This window comes from Bidens hawaiensis, unplaced genomic scaffold (assembly GCF_021521415.1).
Source record: "Bidens hawaiensis isolate Kalapana, Puna unplaced genomic scaffold, B.hawaiensis_p1.1 tig00013743_1, whole genome shotgun sequence".
NCBI classification, from domain to species: Eukaryota; Viridiplantae; Streptophyta; class Magnoliopsida; order Asterales; family Asteraceae; genus Bidens; species Bidens hawaiensis.
In genome coordinates this window covers 116,845-138,940 of record NW_027492168.1, presented here as the reverse complement: position 1 = coordinate 138,940, position 22,096 = coordinate 116,845, and the positions used below count along the sequence as shown (strand labels likewise).

Genomic DNA, 22,096 nt, shown 5'->3' with positions numbered 1-22,096 from the left:
AACTTGTTTGCGGTTTATAGTCGAAATAACCGTAGGAATTATTTATAAAAGTTTACTAGATTTTTATTATTCTTTCACTAGAGAGGCCGGGAGGCAATTTAATGTTGTGTCATCTTTGTCTTTTGCGGGTTTGGGTAATAATTGCACGGGAGTGGGTTAGCCTAGGTCCCTTAGATTATTGTGATACAAGTTTTGTTCAAGTTAATTAAAATTACCCCCTTTATATTAATATATATTGTATCCGAAGAGGCCGGGAGGTGATTTGGGTTTTGGGGTACCATAGTATTATTAGGTAAGGTTAGACTAGGAGGTAATTCAACCCTTTAACAATTGAGCTTCACATGTCATTAGAGTTCTAGGGTGTCGTTGGTGAGGCTGGGAGGCGATCTAGCGTATTTTAGTGGTCTTTAGTGTCATATTTTTTTAAGATATTGTTTTTCAACCAAGTCAAGTTCGTTAGCTATTAAGTTTAACTAGTAGGATTCCATTACCTAGGTAGTCGTTTCTCGCATATTAGTAAAACCCAATTTTTATAAAGTTTTACTTTTAGTTTAAATTTTAATTAGTCAAGTTTTATTAGTTTAATTAGTATAACAAAATTCTAAAAAATCAAAAGAAAGTCTAGGTTAGTAATCTTTTAGGTTTAATAATTAGAGTTTACCCATAGTGTCCTAGGTTCGATATCCGTTCTTACTTGCTAACTACATTGCGACCGGTACACTTGCCGATTGTGTGTTTTTTTAGGTGAATTCGGTAAAACTTGGTTTTTAATATTATATACGTTTTTCACACATCAAGAGCCTAAATGACTAGTTAGACAAAACAGTAAGAACCGGAAGCCTTGGGTTTTCGGCCAAATGGAGTTTTTGACCAAATGGGGTTTTCGGTAAAAAAAAAGTGTTTTCGGTCAAAGGGGTGGGCTCTCGGTCAAGGATCTCGGCCACCATGGTTCCCTACCTTGGAGTTCTCGGTCATTCCAGTTCTCTATTGGGTTTTGGGCTTGAGTCCAGTTGGGCCCAGATAGTCAATGAGCTAGCCCATTATCCAGAGTCTAACAACAGGCCCAACTTAGATGATGCATAGGTTAAATAAATAACCCACTTAATATTAGTATACGTGTGATTAACATATATATATATATATATATATATATATATATATATATATATAACAGTTAGCCGTGCTCAATTAAAGAAGGGGATTACGATTAACGGCGAGCGCAACCGAATCCAGGTGAGTTTCTAGCCCCATTCCTATGTTATGTATTCGGGGCTGTGTGCATACTCGATGTGATTGTAATACGCTTATCCTAACTGATAAGTGTATGCCTTATGTGGTTATGTGAAAGTTAGGAATGATGGCTTATCGGTACGTGAACGATCTTCGGATATTGCACGTACTAATAAGTTGAAAGGTTAGGAGTAATGTAAGTATGATATGTATGTTTATGAATGTTGTAAAGTAAATAAAGAAAGGTTAAAGTATGGTAACAAAGAGGGTACCGAGCCCTAATAATACTCGAGGCATGATGTATGGTTGTATTGTAACGAAGAGGGTACTAAGCCCTAATAATACTCGAGGTATGATGTATGGTTGTATGGTAACACAGAGGGAATCGAACCCTACTAATATTCGAGAACTAGGGAACCGAACCCTACTAATATTCGAGGAAAGAGGGTACCGAGCCCTAATAATACTCGAGGAAGGAGGGTACCGAGCCCTAATAATACTCGAGGAAGGAGGGTACCGAGCCCTAATAATACTCGAGGAATGTCGGGCGTAATGCTCTTTATAACGTAAGATATGAATGTAAGTAAGTATGAACAAATGTATGAAAGTATAAATGAAGTATGTATGTACGTATGTATTGTATGAGGTATGATTAACTAGAACTCACTCAGCGTTGCTGACTTTTAATATGCACGCATGTGAGTAGGATGCGACAGCTGGCGTGAGCGAGACACATGGCAGAAGAATAAAAGCGTGGCATTTGAAGATCTGCTATGTTTTATAAGTTATGTTTTGATTTTGAAAGACAAGAAGAATGTTTTAAGACAAGTTATGGATTAATATGTATGTTTTATTGAAAGTTTTTATATTCCGCGAATGCTTTTATTCACTCTGTTTAATAGAACTATGTTGATGAGTAAATCCAACGTCCAATGTGAGGCACCGGTAACGGGGCCTTACAAGTTGGTATCAGAGCCAGGTTCGAGAGATTTAAGCATCCTACAAGATTAGACTCGAACAGAGAATGGCATTAAATTAAGAAAGAAAAGAATATGTCAGTTCAAGAATGCCATGTATCGCTCAAGCAAGCTCAGTAAAGGTAAGACGTATGATTAAATGTTAAAATGATAAAGAAAGGACATGTGAACGGTAGGGATAGGTTTAATTGATTGTCTTGATTGACTAACTGTTTAAAGTAGAACCAGCACAAATAGACTCATAAAGGGAAGTGTATAGGACACAGAAAGTAACGTGATCAGCTAATCATAGCGGGCCATTGTTATTACCTGTTAGCCTTACTATCCTTGTACTAAACAGTTCCTTGAGTGATGACGTTTGTGTTTTCCTTTTTAGAATACGAATGGCTGGAGCTAAGAAAGTTGCTGGAAGAGGAGGACGTACAGGACGTCGTGGTAGGCCACGCGTTGTCCGAGAACCGTCAGTAGGAGCAGCTACTAACGCTGAGGGAGAAGGAAGTGCAGCCAGTGGAAATCCGAGTAACAACGTGGGAGTTCAACTGGACCCCGCAATTCAAACGGCCATTGCTCAAGCGGTAGCAGCTGCTGTGAAAAACATGAATGCTGAAGGGTCTGCTGGAGGCCATGAAGGAACCGCTGAAAGGGCAGGAGGAGATGGTAGAAAAGATGAGGAGGAGGATAGAGAGGCTTCGAGTGTGGTAAAGTTTGTGTAGGTTGACGATAGAAAGAGGGGCCGAGGTGGGTGCAACTATAAGTCCTTCAAGGGTTGTGACCCGCCGAAACTGACTGGTTTGGGAGACACAATAGTTACCCTTCAATGGATAACCGCCATGGATAAAATTATCTGAATCAGCGAATGCCGTCCCAACCAAGCCGTCGGTTATGCCACCCAATCATTCGGGGATGAAGCTATGTATTGGTGGGAGAGTGTGGAGCAGAGGAAGACCCAGGATGAGATTAAAGCTCTAAAGTGGGAGGATCTGAAAGAGTTAGTGATAAAGAGATTCTGTGCGGACGCCGAAGTTGAAAAGGCGGAGATGAAGTTCCTGAACCTGAAAGCTGGAACGATGACACATCGTGAGTATGCCACCGAGTTCAATCGAATGTCTAGGTTGGTACCCGATATGGTCAACACCGAGGCTAAAAGAATCAAGTGCTATGTGAGGGGATTGCCACAAAAAGTCCGCATGCTAGTCAGGACAAGTAATCCTGCTACTTTTGACTCTGCTGTCGAACTCGCATAGATGGTTTATGCGGACCTGGCTGCGGATGACGTTGTGGTGGAAGAAGAAAAGAAGGATAAGAAGTGGGTTGCTCTTGTTAAGCGACCCGGTACTCAGTTGTGGAACTCAAGGGATAAGAAAAAGAAGGTATGGGAGAACAAGTCATGCAAGACTTGTGGCAAAGCACACAGTGGTGAGTGTAGGTGGGGTAAGAGTTCTGACATTTGTTATAAGTGTGGCAAGATGCATGAGGGGGAGTGCAGAGTTGGGTCTAATGCTTGCTGTAACTGTGGGAAGATGGGTCATTATGCTCATGAGTGCAGCGCTAAGCCCACATGTTACAAGTGCGGCAAGACAGGTCATTTTGCTAAGGAATGCACCGATGGTGGAGCCGGAGGAAGCGGAAAGAAGGATGTTGAACCAACAAGGCCAAAGACTAGAGCCCACATGCTGACTCAAGAATAGGCCAAGCAGATTCCATATGTTGTCACATGTACGTTTCTAGTAAACGGTATTTCCGCTTAAGTATTATTTGATTCTGGTGCGAACAAAAGTTTCGTAGCTACACCATTTAGTAAGTTAGCTAAAATGAAATGTTGCCGAGTGTCGGAAAATTTTATGGTAGAAACCGCTAGTGACACTTCGGTTAAAATAATGAAAATGGTCAAGGACTGTAAAATAGAATTAGAGGGACATGAGTTCCCTGTTACTTTGTATGTTATGACCTTAGGAGGGTTCGATGTGGTTTTGGAAATGGATTGGTTATCCGACTATGAAGCTCAGATAGTATGTAAGAGTAGGATAATAAGGTTAAAGTCCTTGGATGGTAGTGCGGTGACAGTTTATGGCGATAAGGAAAGTTCTGGGCTTAACGTCATTTCGATGATAAAAGCCGAGGGTTTGTTAAGGCGAGGGTGCGGTGCCTACCTAGCGTATATTGTCAACGCTACGGCTGAGACAAAAGAAATGAAAGATGTTCCTATAGTGCGCGATTACCCAGAAGTATTCCCTGAGGATCTTCCGGGTTGCCGCCGTAGCAGGAGATAGAATTCCAGATAGACTTAGTACCAGGAGCCCAACCCGTCGCGAAAGCGCCTTACCGTCTAGCACCGTCCGAGATGAAAGAATTGATGTCCCAACTGCAGGAACTCCTTGACAAGGGTTTCATTAGGCCAAGTGTTTCCCCGTGGGGCGCACCAGTATTGTTCGTGAAGAAGAAGGATGGAAGAATGAGAATGTGCATAGACTATTACGAGTTGAATAAACTTACGATGAAGAATAGGTATCCTTTTCCAAGGATTGATGATCTGTTCGACCAACTGCAAGGTTCAAGTTGGTTCTCACCGATAGATCTCAGATCAGGCTATCATCAATTGAAAGTGAAAGAGGCAGACATCCCAAAAACAACGTTTCGGACGCGGTATGGACACTACGAGTTCCTCGTGATGTCATTCAGTCTAACAAATGCTCCTGCAGCATTTATAGACATGATGAATAGGGTGTGTCGGCCTACGTTGGATAAATCAATAATCATCTTTATTGATGACATATTGATCTATTCAAATAGCGAAACTGATCATGCCAAGCATCTGAGAGAGGTATTAGAGACTCTGAAGAAAGAGAAATTGTATGTTGAGTTTTTGAAGTGCGCGTTCTGGCTGAGAGAAGTGCAATTTCTAGGTCACGTGGTTAATCCTGAAGGGATTACCGTGGACCCAGCTAAGATTGAAGCGATAACTAATTGGAAGACTCCACAGAATCCAACTGATATACGAAGCTTCTTAGGGTTAGCTGGCTACTATAGGAGATTCATCGAAGGTTTCTCCAAGATAGCCACACTGTTGACCGGTATGACCCGAAAGTCGATAGTATTCAGTTGGGGAAAGTTCCAAGAAGAAGCTTTTCAGGAATTAAAGAAAAGACTCACGCAAGCTCCAATCCTTGCTTTACCCGATGGTGATGAGGACCTGGTTGTTTGTACCGATGCCTCGCATCGTGGGTTAGGTTGTGTGTTGAGCAACGAGGAAAAGTGATAGCCTATGCGTCTAGACAGTTGAAAGTCGATGAGAGTACTTATCTGATGCATGATTTGGAACTAGCGGCAGTCATACATGCCCTCAAGATTTGGAGACACTACTTATATGGTACTAAGTGTACGATCTACACCGACCATAAGAGCTTAAAATATTTCTTTGAGCAGAAAGAACTGAATATGAGACAGGGAAGGTGGTTAGAGCTGATAAAAGACTACGATTGTGATATAAAGTACTATCCTGGTAAAGCCAATGTGGTCGCTGATGCGCTAAGTCGTAAGAATAAGGAAGTCATTGCAGCAGTAAAGTCCTATCAGCTGACTATGAACTCAAGCCTTTTTGAAAAAATCGTCAAAGTGCAGACGGAAGTACTAGCTGAGGAAGGGTTAGTGAAGAAAGAAAGGATTTACGGTCAGCAGAATGAGTTGATGGAAAACACTCATGGTGTTAAGACTAGATTTGACTGCATGTGGATCCCACGCCAAGGAGATCTTAGAGGTCGAATCTTAGATAAAGCTCACAAGTCAATATACTCGATTCACCCTGGAGCTACAAAGATGTACCAAGACTTTAAAAGAGATTACTGGTGTCCAGGGATGAAGAATGATGTGGTGGATTACGTTAGTAAGTGCTTAACTTGCTTACAAGTCAAAGCCGAACGTCAGAAGCCTTGTGGAAAAATGCAACCGCTTGAGATACCTGAATGGAAATGGGAACACATCACCATGGATTTCATAACTAAGCTACCTCGTACAGCTAAGCATCATGATACCATCTGGGTGATTGTGGACCGTTTGACCAAAAGTGCTCACTTTCTGCCTATACGAGAGGCTATCTCGTCAGACACGTTAGCAAGTTTTTTCATAAAAGAGGTTGTATCTAAGCACGGTGTACCATTATCGATCGTGTCTGATAGAGATACACAGTTTACTTCGAGGTTTTGGAAGAAGTTCCATGAAGCTATGGGAATGAGATTAAACATCAGTACGGCGTATCATCCTCAAACAGATGGGCAGTCTGAAAGGACGATCCAAACCCTTGAGGATATGCTACGTGCTTGTGTTTTAGACTTTGGAGGAAGTTGGGATGATCATCTGCACCTGGCAGAGTTCTCCTATAATAACAGTTACCATTCAAGTATTGGTATGCCACCATTTGAGATGCTTTATGGAAGACGATGTAGGACTCCCGTGTGTTGGGGAGAGATTGGCCAGAAAAAACTGGGAAGTCTAGAAGTGGTTCAAGAGACGTCTCCAAAGTTTGATCTGATTAAGGCCAGAATGAAAGCGGCTCAAGATAGACAGAAGTCGTATGCTGATAAGCGGCAACGACCGATTGAGTTTAACGTTGGCGACAAGGTGATGCTCAAGGTCTCACCTAGGAAAGGAAATATTCGTTTTAGAAAGAGGGGGAAGTTGAGTCCGAGATACATTGGACCATTCAAAATTTTAGATCGAGTGGGTGAAGTAGCTTATAAGCTGGATTTTCCCGAAGAGTTAGAAGGAATTCACTCAACCTTCCATGTTTCTCACCTGAGAAAGTGTCTGGTTGATGACACGTCGCACATGCCATTGATGGACATTGAGGTTGGTGAACAGTTGAACTATATTTAACAACCGATTGAGATAGTGGACCGCAAGGAGAAGCAACTTCGTCATAAGGTTATACCCTTAGTAAAGGTGATATGGAAGCACCGCAAGGGACCGGATGCCACTTGGGAAGCCAATGATGAGATGCGCAAGTTTTACCCTAAACAGTTTATGTAATAGTTAGGTTTCGGGGAAGAAACCTCTTTAAGGAGGGAATACTTGTAACATCCCAAAATTTCAATAAATAATATTTTATATATTATCTCTTTTGATGGACAAGTTTACTTAAGATGGAAAATAAAATAATAATAAAGGATGGTAAGATAAGTAAGCTAATTAGATGGATTAATCATAGACTAAAAAGGAAAGATGGGCCTTAGGTCCATGGGTTTAAGGGAGTATAAAAACCCCTTAAACCCTAAATCTTTCCATTTACATCCATCTTATTCTCCCTACACCTCCATAACACACACAACCTTTCTATTTTCGACCGCAAGAGAAGGAAACGAGACCCAAGATCAAACGAGCATAGGTCTTTGGTTTATCTTCCTTACTCAAGCTAGATAAACGATCCAAGCTCATAATCAAAGCTATCCGTGGCCTAGAAACATCATAAAGGTACGTTCTTGATCTTAAAGGTTACATTTTTATGAACGAATAATCATGAAACTCAAACCTAGAGTAGATCGGGTCTAGTTAGTTCAAAAAGTAGCAAACTTGATGATTAATATGGACGAAAAGGCTCATGGTTAGATACGGTTCAAGAAAGAAACCCTAGAACTAGCTTAAAGAACGTTTTAGGATTAAAGGCGCAATCTTTATGCCTAGGATGAGTTTGGTTTTGAAGCCGTGAGGTTGATGGGTTGTTAACAAACGTAAAACGGATAGGGAGGTTTGGGGTTTTAGTGAAATCATAGACCATTAACTGTTATAGAGCCTAAATGACTAGTTAGACAAAACAGTAAGAACTGGAAGCATCAGACCTTAGGTTTTCGACCAAATGGAGTTTTCGGCCAAATGGGGTTTTCGGTAAAAAAAAGAAGTGTTTTCGGTCAAAGGGGTGGCTCTCGGTCAAACCAAGGATCGGCCACCATGGTTCTCTACCTTGGAGTTCTCGTTCATTCCAGTTCTCTATTGGGTTTTGGGCTTGAGTCCAGTTGGGCCCAAATAGTCAACGAGCTAGCTCATTATCCTGAGTCTAACAAAAGGCCCAACTTAGATGATGCATAGGTTAAATAAATAACCCACTAAATTTAGTATACGGGTGATTGACATATATATATATATATATATATATATATATATATATATAACAGTTAGCCGTGCTCAATTAAAGAAGGAGATTACGATTAACGGCGAGCGCAACCGAATCCAGGTGAGTTTCTAGCCCCATTCCTATGTTATGTTTTCGGGGCTGTGTGCATACTCGATGTGATTGTAATACACTTATCCTAAGTGATAAGTGTTTGCCATATGTGGTTATGTGAAAGTTAGGAATGATGGCTTATCGGTACATGAACGATCTTCGGATATTGCACGTACTAATAAGTTGAAAGGTTAGGAGTAATGTAAGTATGATATGTATGTTTATGAATGTTGTAAAGTAAATAAAGAAATGTTAAAGTATGGTAATGAAGAGGGTACCGAGCCCTAATAATACTCGAGGCATGACGTATGGTTGTATGGTAACGAAGAGGGTACCGAGCCCTAATAATACTCGAGGTATGATGTATGGTTGTATGGTAACGACGAGGGAATCGAAACCTACTAATATTCGAGAACTAGGGAACCGAACCCTACTAATATTCGAGGAAAGAGGTTACCGAGCCCTAATAATACTCGAGGAAGGAGGGTACCGAGCCCTAATAATACTCGAGGAAGGAGGGTACCGAGCCCTAATAATACTCGAGGAATGTAGGGCGTAATGCTCTTTATAACTTAAGATATGAATGTAAGAAAGTATGAACGAATGTATGAAAGTATAAATGAAGTATGTATGTGCGTATGTATTGTATGAGGTATGATTAACTAGAACTCAGTCAGCGTAGTTGACTTTTAGTATGCACGCAGGTGAGTAGGATGCGACAGTTGGCGTGAGCGGGACACATGGCAGAAGAATAAAAGCCTGGTATCTGAAGATCTACTATGTTTTATAAGTTATGTTTTGATTTTGAAAGACAAGAAGAATGTTTTAAGACAAGTTATGGATTAATATGTATGTTTTATTGAAAGTTTTTATATTCCGCGAATGCTTTTATTCACTCTGATTAATAGAACTATGTTGATGAGTAAATCCAACGTCCAATGTGAGGCACCGGTAACGGGGCCTTACATCATTTGTTCATCCCGAACACCAAATCACTCTCACTTTCTCGAAGTTTGTGCCACATAGTTGGAGTCCCAACGCCACTTTAGATCATCCAGTAAAAAAAGAGATAGAGAAAAAGTCAAGTGTGGCATATGCTTAGATTACATAAAATTGCAATAGAAATGTTAAGTGAATGAATATTATGGTACTACCCAATATCATCCTTTCGGAGAGGCCAAGGAAGAGAGCCTTTTTGTAATGGATAAGATACAAATACAAATGTACCCGATACATGCATATATTTAGATCATTGACAATTTTACATACTACCACCTACCCATACAAAACCTAGTAGAATTGCTTCCAAGGCTTGACCTTGTCTATCTAGGAAGTCGAGGACACAATTGTAAGTTCTACAGAAATTTATGGAGTTAACAACTAACGAAAATCCAACAGCTACTTATACTTAGACGAAAGCAACAAATCTGCCAGAAGAAATGGATCCACTGGAAAAAAAGGATTTTTTTTTCTATCACTGGGACTATACACCAATAAGTTCCGGATATCATGATAATGAGTTACAGTGATCCGTCACCAAAGTACAAGTATCTTGATAAGACATCTTTAAAACATATTGCTTATCATGACAGTAAATATCTAGAACACATAAAGTAAAGTAAATTAACTAATTACAACTGGCCACTGTAATTAATAAATTACGTTACTCACTATGTTCTATATTTCCACTTGGCATGGTATACATATAATTATTACGTATTCATTGTTTTTATATAGATATCCTATCATCATTCATCGATATCCTTCATATACCAATAGGTATTATAACTACTCAACAATAACATCAAATCCTGAAAATTTAAAAACTCATTAGCCAAGAATATCATACCATTGGTACTAAAAGCACTTACATGTATTTTATTTAGGTGTGGACTTGGTTATTTAACAACCAAACCCATATTATAATATAAGAAAATGATCAAAATTCTAAATCTTAGAAAATGTTAGAATCTTGTTAGTAGGACACGACATACCTGTTCAATTGTTACCCATGACATTGGCTGGTTTAGACATCGTCCTAGGTATGAACTGGTTATCCGAAAGCCAAGCTCGTAAGAAATAAAATGGAAAGACCATCTAAATTAATGGAGGCAGGAACGCTGGTCACGTTACCATAATCTCGATGATTAAAGCTAATAAATGTTTATGTAAAGGATGCTTAGCATTCATGGCATACGTGACAAAAGAACCCAAATAGAAGTGTCACACCTGGCCTCAGGGGCCTAGCCGTGTGACCAATAGTTGGTACCGGTTCTGTCAATTAATCAAGGTTTGGTTACGCAACGGAAAATATTTTATAAAATATTTACTTTCATAACATAAGGAATTAAATACCCTTTTTGTTTTACAAAATTACTTGTTTTATAAACAAATTTATATATATGCCTCATTTACAAAATTAGCTGAGCCATCAGCTGTATTATATGCCTATGGATATTCTATTTCCACCGGCATATCCATTTCTACACTTTACTCCTGGTTACCTGAAAATCTTTTTAAAACGCGTCAACTATATACTGGTGAATAACTCTGACTCAATAAAACGTTTTCATAATTCGTTATGACAAAACACCAATAGTTTTCAACGACTTATTGGGTCTCAATCCCATCTCATCGGAACTAAACATACGCACAAACCACTTCAGGGACGGTTACGCGCCCCATGGCCAGTATGACTATAGTGTGCCCACTACAGTACATATATGTAAGGATCCAGACACATGTGTATTTTAGCCTGAGTGTCTAATACTACCTTGTATCAAAACGTTTTAGAGGATTTGAAGCAACCCTCATGTAAATACTTTTCTAACTTAATGTGACATTCGTCAAATTCGGGTCCGATTTGTATTCATTTTGTTATCATTTATTTTGTTAACCGAAACATATGATATAATCAAAATGATGGATTTTATGTTACAATATTGTTTTACACTTGTTGGGTCCCAAAAACATCCTTTTCGGTCCTTAAAACGCCTTAAAACGCTTAAAACGAACTTCAGGGGCCAAATTGTCATTTTTGAAACTTTGAAAATCCTACCCGCCAAACCCATCGCGCCACGCGATGGGTTAGACCCTCCTGGGTCGCGTATCACGAAGAGTGCACCAGACAGACCTGCAGTTTGTGTTTGTTTGTTGGATCTGTTGTCCGACAAATCCGGTTTTACCCTCTAAATCGCTTGTTTAACCCATTTAAGCTTATCCTATAAATACAAGGCCCTCTCCCACATTAATCCCTGCTCATAACTCTTTCCCTCACTCAAATTCAAGGATTCTGTGAGGTTATTTTCATGTTCTTGATAAGTTTGACTTTCAAAAGTCAAACTGACCAAGTCTTTCATTTTATCTAACTTTGCTAACTCTTATTAATACTTGAAGCTTATGACACAACATATATATAATATACACCCCTTGTTACCTTTGTTGGTCATTTCTCCGGTTTCGGTCAGTGAAGTGTCGGGCCTCGTAAGGCAAGGCTTCATGGAGGACTTTCGTGGTCCTTGATTATATATCTTACTATCTAACCATCTAACTTTATTATTGCTTACTAACCATGCTTAACTTATGATATGCTCATTGTAGTTTGTATATCATATTTATATAGTTCCATGGTTATGGGTTTGAAGAGACTAGCCTCGGTTTAAACGTAAATAGCTCCAAACCGGAAACCGAACTTTGTTTACTAGTTTTGTTAAATAATTGATTAAACATGCTTAATATTAGATTTAAGTTTCTAAAATCATTTATGTAAGTTCTATGGTTATGGTTTTGTAGAATCTTACCTCGGTCTTGACCCGAAACAAGATCCGAACCGAAAACTGAACTTTCATTTAAAGACTTTATTGTTAACTTTTTTGCTGTAAAACTTAAGTATCTTCATTTATAAATTATTATACAAGTTTCTTGATATTTGGACATGTGGAAACCATCTATGAACTTATTGTGAGATGGAAACCGAACCAAACCGAACTAAACCGATTTTCACTCGCTTAAGATACACAAGTGTGTTTTTAGCTATCAAGACTTGTATAAATCTTTAAAAGTACTTTAGAAACTGATTTTAATTATTTTCTTATGTACTTGGAAAGGTTGGATTCAACTTGATCTCATAACAAAGTTTGGACCGACAAAACCGAACACTCGCTTAACGTACGTTGTTAGTTCTAAAACAATAGAACTACATACTTGGTTGAGTCTTACTTAATTTTTATGAGTTATCTCATAACATTTAATATTTTGGAAAGTAAACTTTGGGTTTGAACAATTATCAAGACCCGAACCAACAACCCGAACACTCGTTAAAACCCGTTTAGTATCTATATTATAAAGGGACTTGCATTCTTGCATTTTTACCCACCTTATTACTTAACATAGGTTGAGTAAATATTAAGGCTAGATACTTTAACCCGGTTTCGAGCAAACTTATATTTTTAAAGGACTATTGTTAAAATTTCTTAAATAGTTACATTTTAAACCTTAAAACTTTAATTGTTTACATTTCTTATCTCGTATTTTAAAGTTTTCCTAAAACAACCTTTCTAATCCAAGGATTTTCCTTTTTATTTAGACTTTGCTTGTTAAACTTCGTCCTTCCGATTTCCCGTCTTTTACCAATCAAGTTTAATACCTGAATATGAGTACTTTCATACCCCGTTTTCCATCTTTCGTTTTGGGGGTGATATTGCATACTTATTCAAACTAAACGATTTGTACTTGAGTCTTAAACCACAAACTTTATTGTGTACTTTACTTAAACAAATTCTCGATTTGGTGTTATATGCTTACATGCTAATGTGTTTACCGCTTTTGTGTAAGGCCTCGTTACCGGTGCCTTACATTGGACGTTGGATTTACTCATAAACATGGTTTGTTAAATATCATAGTTAATTAAAAACTTTCGCGAAATAATAATAATAGTCAACCATTCATTGCAAACATTCGCAACTTGTATTTTTAAACATAACATAAATGATAATATCAAAACATCATAACAGATCTTCCGATGCCAGCCTCTTCAATCTTGCCATGTGTCCCGCTCAAACCAGCTGTCTCAATCTGTTAACCTGCGTGCATACTAAAAGTCAGCTATGATGAGTGAGTTCTAGTTAATCAGACGACATACGATACATTCACATACTTACATATGCACCCGAAGGTACATCCCTTCATAATTACTTACATACTTACATACATGCGTACTTTCATTCTTTCTTTAATACTTACATACATACTTTCATTCATACATTTACATTTAAAGAGCATTCCGCCCTATAACCTTCGCCGATATTATTAGGGTCGGTTCCCTACATTCGCCGATATTATTAGGGTCGGTTTACATTCTCCGACATTATTAGGGTCAGTTCCCTACATTCGCCGACATTATTAGGGTCGGTTCCTTACATTAGCCGACATTATTAGGGTCGGTTCCCTTTTCTAACTATACTTTCCATACCTTTCTATACATTCATAACTATAACTTCCATACGTTCATACATCATTTATGCATCATATATATATCATTCATATCTTTAAACTATCCCTTAACGGTACATGCAATATCCGAAGATCGTTCATGCATCGTCGAGCATTTATTCATACATAAATCATATAAGACATACACTTACCACTTAAGGTAAGTGTATTAACTAATCACATCGAGTATGCACACAACCCCGAAAACATAACTAGGAATGGGGCTAGAAACTCAACTGAATGCGGTTACGTTCACCATTAATATTTATTCCCTTCTTTAGCTATGCGCTACTAACTGTATTCCAATCACACGTATCAATTAACTATCACTACCCATATCGTGTTTCTAGTTTAATTATAACCCTTAATGAATGGGGGTCCAAGGGCAGCGCCCCTGGCAGCGGGTTTCTAGGGGCGGAAGCCCCTAGCGGGGTCCAAAGGGCGGAGCCCTGGCTGGGATTAAGCTAACTCGTTTTCCATTAGGATTTTAAATTATCATCTAATTCGCAAACTCGTTTGCTATAACGAATTAAGCCTGATTCGTTATCTTTCATGATCTGGTTCGTTAGTTGATTCTTATTCTGGTTCGTTATCAAGTTCGTCATCTTTTCATCATCTGGTTCATTACCTTATCATAGCGAATGAGCATATAACAAATTACCAGATTCGTTATCTTACTTAACGAATGGATGGATAACGAATTAAGGGCTCATTTGTTATCAAGTCACACGAATGTGTCCCGTTCGTTATGAACGCATGAAGAATGATCAACCATAACGAACTATCAACAGTTCTTATCCAGATCTTTGACTCAAGGGTCAAAGTCAAAATCGTCAAGAACATACGGAGTCAACCTTCATCAGATCTGCAATTAACCCCTCGTTTCGCGATGAAATAACACGATTTAGGTATTATTGAACTCGGATTAGCAGCGCCTACAAACCCTAACCATCCATTCACCCAAATATTACGTTTTAAAGGGTGCGATTGATGCATATAGGTGCAGCTCATAATCTGTTCAATTATACTATCTATTGTTAATGAATTGCACTGAGAATTAGTTTGTTTTATTCGTTTTCATCACTTTCATACAGATCTAATATTTCCCAAACGAATCCGAACCCAAATGAACGATTTCTACTTATAAACGTACCTTAAACGAGTCGATCTACGAACACGATCTAGTATTGATGTTGATTTGGTTCGTCACAACGTTCTAGCACCAACAAGCTCGGGTTTTCACATTTGGATCTCGGCTCGGGATATGAGATGGTGTTTGTGTGTGTTTTTGATGGTGTAGGCTATGGTGTAGAGATGGATAAAATGGAAAGGATTAGGGTATAAGGGGTATTTATACTCCCTTAAGCCTATGGACCTAAGGCCCATTTCATCTCTTATTCCATCTTCTAAAGTCCAAGCCCGCCCTCTATTAGTTTATTTATGTAAACCGATAAACGACACACTATAAAATAAACGAAATTTATTTTATTAACTCTTTCAAAAGCAGGATGTTACATTTTGGTTGGTTGATTCATAAAATCCGAATCTATTTGGTATTCTCTTATAGACGGTGTGGTTAATGTATTCTTACTAACAATCTCATACAAAATCCTAGGCTATTTGGTATTCTCTTATAACAAGGTGTCGCTAATGTATTTTTATTAGCAATCTCATTTATCCAAATTATTGCTATTATTTATTGCTTCGTATACAAGTTGTGGAACTTGTATACAAAGCATAAACAATAGGTATGCATGACCTCATACAAGAAATGGGTTGGCAAATAGCTTGTGAGAGTTTCCCAAATAGCAGACTTTGGAAGCTTGAAGATATCCGTGATTCCTTGAAAGATAAACAAGTAATGAATCTCTCCCTAATATAACGTGTTGTTCTTAGAGTTAGTAAGGTTTGAGCTCATTCTAAATCTTTGTTTCAGAAACTAGAAGCAATAGAAGCAATTGTGGTGTCTGATAAACTATATGATATTGAAGAATATGAGGAGAATGTAAGTTTTAGCGCCGATGTTTTTGTAGGCATGAAGAGTCTTCGCCTACTTGATATTATAGGCAGATTTACTTCTAGCAAGCCTACGTTCTTCCCTGATGACTTACGATGGCTTCGTTGGAGTCATTACCCTTTTCCTTCTTTATCAACATCACAAATGAATAAGCTCGTTGGTCTTGAGATAGTTGGTGGTGCTATAAAACAGCTTTGGATCGGACAAAAGGTACGAGTCATAGTATGTTTGTCATGCATTGATATTTCACCATAACATATTAGTTAATTTTACACAGAGTTCTTAACATATTCCCAGTTTCCCACATCTTGTGGCGTTGAGAAACTGGGCAAACTTTAAATTTCTCCACACTTTCAAGTTGTGAACATATTTTTTTTTTATAATTATTTGCATAGGTCTTCATGAATTTTTATATATCATCACACTAATTACATTAATTCACAAACAAATCTTAGGTGTCTATAAATGCAAAAAATGAAATAAAAATGCCACCAAAGCTTATGCATTTTGTTTAGCATGAAGGAGAACTCATTTAATTGAAAAAAAGAATACGTACAAAACTTTCCTATATATGGTACAAACATTGACTTCTACTTCTGTTCAACCATGTGTCCATATCAAAATTTTAGTTACACAACACCAATACAAATTGCCAACTAGCTAGCTATTATCGTTGACTGCATATTTTCCCTACAATTTCCAACATTTGACCCAAAACTAGACCGTAAATCCAAGTGATCATGATGAAAGCATAAACAAATCAGCACTCTTAGCCAAACTATTGCTTGCCAACTTTCTTCCATTTACCTGCTGAGTATCATAATCCTACTGAAGATTATACAACTGCAACTGCTCCAGTTACCATTGATCTTCCATGGATCAGCTGTTTTGACTTTGAAGGTCATCAACGTCGATCAAGCCACTAATTTTACGTACAGCAACATAGCCACTGTTCATGACAGAATTGGTACCGGATATCTTTATCATAATTAAACACTAGTATTTGTGCGCTAGCTTGTTGAGGTGCTTACATATGTAAATTAACAAAAGAATTTTACTTGGATTCAGTTCCCTGCATGTTCAGTTATTTCTTTGTTAACAGGTTATGCCAAACTTAAAGTTCCTGAATCTTCATAATTTAGACTGCATAACAACGTTTCCAGATGTCTCAGTGGCTCCAAGCATTGGGAAGTTGGTTTTGTCTAGTTGTAAGAATTTGGTTGAGGTTCATGAGTCTCTTGGATCTCACAAAAGGATTTACAGGTTAATCATTAAATGTTGTGAGCGGCTCAAGCATCTGCCATCCAAGTTTAAGATGGAATCCTTGAAGCTTCTAAGGCTTGAAAAATGCTCAAGTCTTGAGAGATTCCCAGACGTGTCCCCGTGTATGGCAAAGTTATCATTTATATCTCTTGATTCATGTTCCAGTATACAAGTATTACCATCTACCTTTGGATATCTGTCTAGTCTAGTCTACTTGAGTCTCAGAAGATACACAGGTGATAGGATGAGCGACATTCCAATCTGCAAAGAGGAGCATGGTTGCGAGGAGGAAAGTTTTGTTGATCAAGATGATACCAAAGCCTTTGAACGCCAACCAAAGTCCATCAGTTTACATACACTAGCAAATTTGTGTTCCTTGAGAATATTAAATCTTAGTTGCAGACCAATGGAAAGTGAAGTCTTATTAAAAAATCTCCAAGCATTTTCCTACTTGGAAAATTTAGACCTAAGTGGAAACAATAACTTAGTCGAATTACCGGCAAGCATCTCCCAACTTTCTCACCTGAAAAGGTTATTTTTGAATGAGTGTCACCAACTTCAAGTTTTGCATGGCATCCCACCAAGAATGCAAGAATTAGAGGCAAACAATTGCTACTCTCTGAAAAGGATTGAAGACCTATTAACAGAGCATGACCGTTGGAATCATATTTCCTTCATTAATTGCCAGAAACTTTTAGGGGATGAAGATAATGAAAAATACCTTGATAAGATATTGCAACAATCATTCCTTAAGGTGCCCTATTTCTATTTCCATTTCCTCATTTTGTTTTGTTGTTACTCAACTTTGCGTATACATGACCAACTTGCAAATTGACTATGAAAGTATTAACAACAATTACGTTAAGGTGCAATGAAATTAACGTGCTAAACGTGAGAATCAAGTAGAGTAATTATGTAATTACATCATAGAGTAAATTCATTTGTACGCTAACTTTCCCCTGTTTGTTTTGTTGTATACAGAGATGTGCTGTTGTAGATGATCCGCTAACAATTGTTATTCCGGGAAACAAAATTCCATGTTGGTTCAGAGAACAACCTGGGTACCTTATATCACTAATGATGCCTCCGAAACACAATAATACCCAAATCATAGGCATTGTTGTCTGCAGTGTCTTCTCTGGGAAGTGGCATGGGCCTCCATTTGGTTTTGATATCTCAGTCAATTTAGAAAAGGATGGAAAGTCCATTATTCAGAAAGAGGAGGTTGATTCATGTGTTATTAATAAGAATGCATCTGATCAGAATGGGAATACATGGATTGGGTATAGACCATGTAGCTCAATTCGGGCTTTACAGTGTCAAGATTGGTCTGGTGCAGCTCTACTCATTTCATTACATCTAGATAGTGGTGCAAAGGCTGCAAGATGTGCAGCACTTCTTATGTACAAAGAAGAAGAAGAAGATAACCAACATATTAGTATTAAAACTTGTATAGGTCGTCCATGGGTGACTAGAAGGAAGATGGAAAAAAGAAGTACCAGCCTTAAAAGATATATGAACCGTCAAAAATAATAACGAAATGTTGTATTTTGATCAGTTCAGTTGTATGATATAAAAAAAATGTTAATAAAAACTGGAGTTTCTCAAAAATCGGAAATTATCTTCTTTTTTAATAACAAAAAAGACCTCACTTGATTTCGGTTTAGGCCCTAAAATTGTCCTGGCCGCAAGAACTCATTCAAATATTTTGATGCCATTAACAAGCAAATTTACAATCTTTCAAGAGATCGTGGTTGTCTGCATCAAAGCGTGGTGACAAATTCTGAACACCGTAAATACATCGTTTCACTATCGAAACTCCGCCATCAACAACTGTTAAGAACAATTTAGATAATTCTTAGCAAACTCGTAAAACCTATTGGAGTAAACGAGCCTGGCTTGTTTAGAGCTTTATTTCTAAACCATGCGCCAAGCTTATTATTTATTGACAATTGTAATTAGAAAACTTAACCAACTATTGTCGACTTATCATATACCCAGTGGGATCCCACCAATATCAAGCTATAAGTAGAGTCTGGGGAGGGTGGGATGTAGGCACACCGTACCTCTATCCAGATGGGATAGAGAGGTGGCTTCCAAGGAGACCCTCGGCTCTAAAAATATATGTTTGAGAGAATATAAGAGGAAATTAAAGTTTAACATTAATATAATTAGTAATAGCCCGTAATAGAACTAAAACTACTAATAAATAAAACTATATAATATATGACATTAAAATAGCATAATGGTGTGTGACCAAAATAAGGTAAACAGTAGCCCCTTTAATCATTCATATTGCCCTAAAAATCCTTAGCTTTAATTCTATGTCTCCAAGAACTCCTATCCTCAACCATGTCCTCTGAAAGGTTTAGGTCTATCAAATTCTGCCTAATCCTCTCCTCCCAAGTCAATCTAGGTCGGCCTCTACCACTCCTCCCCTCTATAGTAATATTTTTTCTACGATTCTAACAGGATTCGTCGTCTGTCTTCTCTTCACATGACCAAACCATCTCAGTCTCCACTCTCTTTTCTTGTCGGATATGTTAGCTACCTCTAATCTCTCCCGGAACACACCGTTTCTTATTCGGTCTAACCTTGTGTGTCCACACATCCAGCGTAGCATTCTCATCTCTGCTACCTCCATTTTCCGTATTTGTGCCTTCTTAATGGCCCAACATTCTGTTCCATATAACATCTGACAGCCACCATTCTTGATGGCCCAACATTCTGTGACATGTCATCCAAAGTAATTTAATTGTTTTATATATAGCTATATATATTTATATATTTAAAATTAAAGCTTTAATATATAAAATAATGAGGAAAGTGAATACGGTGTTGTCAACTGTGTAACCTTACACGCAAAATTAATCAAAACTACGTAGTTTTGATTTAAAGTTCCTCATTTATCTAAAATCATTTCCTTTTCTATAAAAATCTTAACTTAGTAATATTGAATATGGTAAGCATTAGCTGCACATTCTCCCCCAAATTCCACCAAAGAACACAACAAGTTTTTTCTTCTTTTTGGATCTTGCTCGAACATAGATCGATTTCCGATTTCCTTAATTATTCAAGTTTTTCTTTTGATTTTTTAACTTCAGTACTAGCATCAATGACTATAATTTCTTACATTTTGGTTTACAATTCTTGGATTGTTTTTTTTTTCTTATGGATTTTAAATTGTTGTATTAATAAATCAATGAATATACTGACTAAATATTAAATAAATGAAACACTGTCCAATACAAGCTCAAGAACCCCATGAAAAGAATTGCAAAACTGTTTATTTGTAAAACCATAATAGCTGTCTTTGGATTTTTGGGATGGGAATCTCCTTAAAAAAACATTCTGATTACAGAGTTGACATGGAACTAATACAAACATGGAAATGATTTAAAATAGATGAGGAGGTTTAAATCAAAACTACGTAGTTTTGATTGGTTTTGTGTGTAAGGTTACACGGTTGACAGCACCGTATTCACTTTCCCCTAAAATAATATATATCATTTAATTATGTAAATTACAATCTTACATACAATAATTATTATGATCTAGGGTATGTTTGGCAAAATTAGCTGCTAGCTGATAGTTGGAAACTAGTGACTAGAAGCTGTAGCCTTTTTATAAATATTTACTTGTTTGGTAGAGTGGCTGGAGTTTTTTATAAAACTAGCTGGGTGCTTGTGTGATGCATTGTTCTAATCCGAAACATATTCTGACTTTACCTCTTTCGACTCAAAATTGTACCAACATGAACCAAACTTAATTAGCCATTTTTGCATCGACTTGTTCCGACCCTAATTTGGTTTTACACATGACCCGGGCTTGTTTGACTCTACTTGTTGTCAATCCTAACCAATATTCACATAATATGCTATTTTTTTAAAGTTAAAGAAGTATAACAATATGATACTCAAATTAAAGAGAATAAAATGCTCGTTTTTATGATGTAATTTTTAAAAAAAAAAAAATATTAACGTGTGAAAAAGTTATAGTTTTTTAAAAAGTCATGGGGTTAGTTGGTTTTGAGTATGAGTTAAATATATAATTACTATATAAATTAACAAAAGATTATGGAAGTTCAAGTACCAAAATTGTGGAATTTGAAATATTAAAAGCTTGTAGCTTTTTCTAAACGCTACTAGTTGGAGCTTTTAGCTCCAAGTTTTTTCTCCTAAGCTAAAAGCTTCAAGCTACTCTAACCAAACAAGACTTCTCAATAAATATGAGCTTTTTCTTAAAAGCGTGTAGCCTAAAGCTTTTAATAGCTCCTAAAAGCTCATTGCCAAACATACCTCTAATATATATTTGATACTAAATACTAATTTTATTTATATAAATAATACGCTCATTAGAGTCACGAGTTAATCAAGCACGATTTGGGGATCTCAGGCTTGAGCACGTTTATTAATGAGCTCCAAAATAAGCTTGAACTCAGACTCCAGCTAATTTCCAGTTTATGCTGGAAATAAAATAAAGATGTTGGCTGTTGAAGATTAACATTGTAAATGTTGAATTATAAATAATTCCTCAAGTGAAATGTGCGGAGGAAAAGAGTGTTAACTCACTTTAAGGCCTTATTATTTGCCATGAAACTTTGGGACACAAAAAGGGGACTAAACGTTTAGACATAACTTTTATCATTTATAAACGAAAGAGCGTGAACCTTCGTTAGTATATGAACTAAAAGGTCCACCCACACATCCGCAAACGAGTCCCAGATCATCTCACCTTAACAAGATCCATAATTTCAAAAACTTAAGTCCATTAAGTCTCAAAATGTGTCTTATAATGAACAAAGCATCCATAAAAGGGCACGCGTCATCCTTCTTTCACATAATATCCGTTAGAAGGATTTTGAGCCTAGAATGATATATTATTTTAAGCTCCAAAATGAAAAGACAC

At 37.4% G+C, this 22,096-nt stretch overlaps 1 protein-coding gene across 1 annotated transcript; it reads left to right on the top strand.

Annotated features, from left to right (window-relative positions):
• The first annotated feature begins 15,657 nt into the window (after nt 1–15,657).
• Nucleotides 15,658–18,786, top strand: LOC143544722 (TMV resistance protein N-like). The gene is made up of 4 exons (XM_077036753.1): nt 15,658–15,766; nt 15,845–16,135; nt 17,028–17,942; nt 18,170–18,786. Exons 1-4 carry the CDS (start codon nt 15,659–15,661, stop codon nt 18,719–18,721), a joined length of 1,866 nt encoding a protein of 621 aa, XP_076892868.1. The 5' UTR covers nt 15,658; the 3' UTR covers nt 18,722–18,786.
• Nucleotides 18,787–22,096: the final 3,310 nt, after the last annotated feature.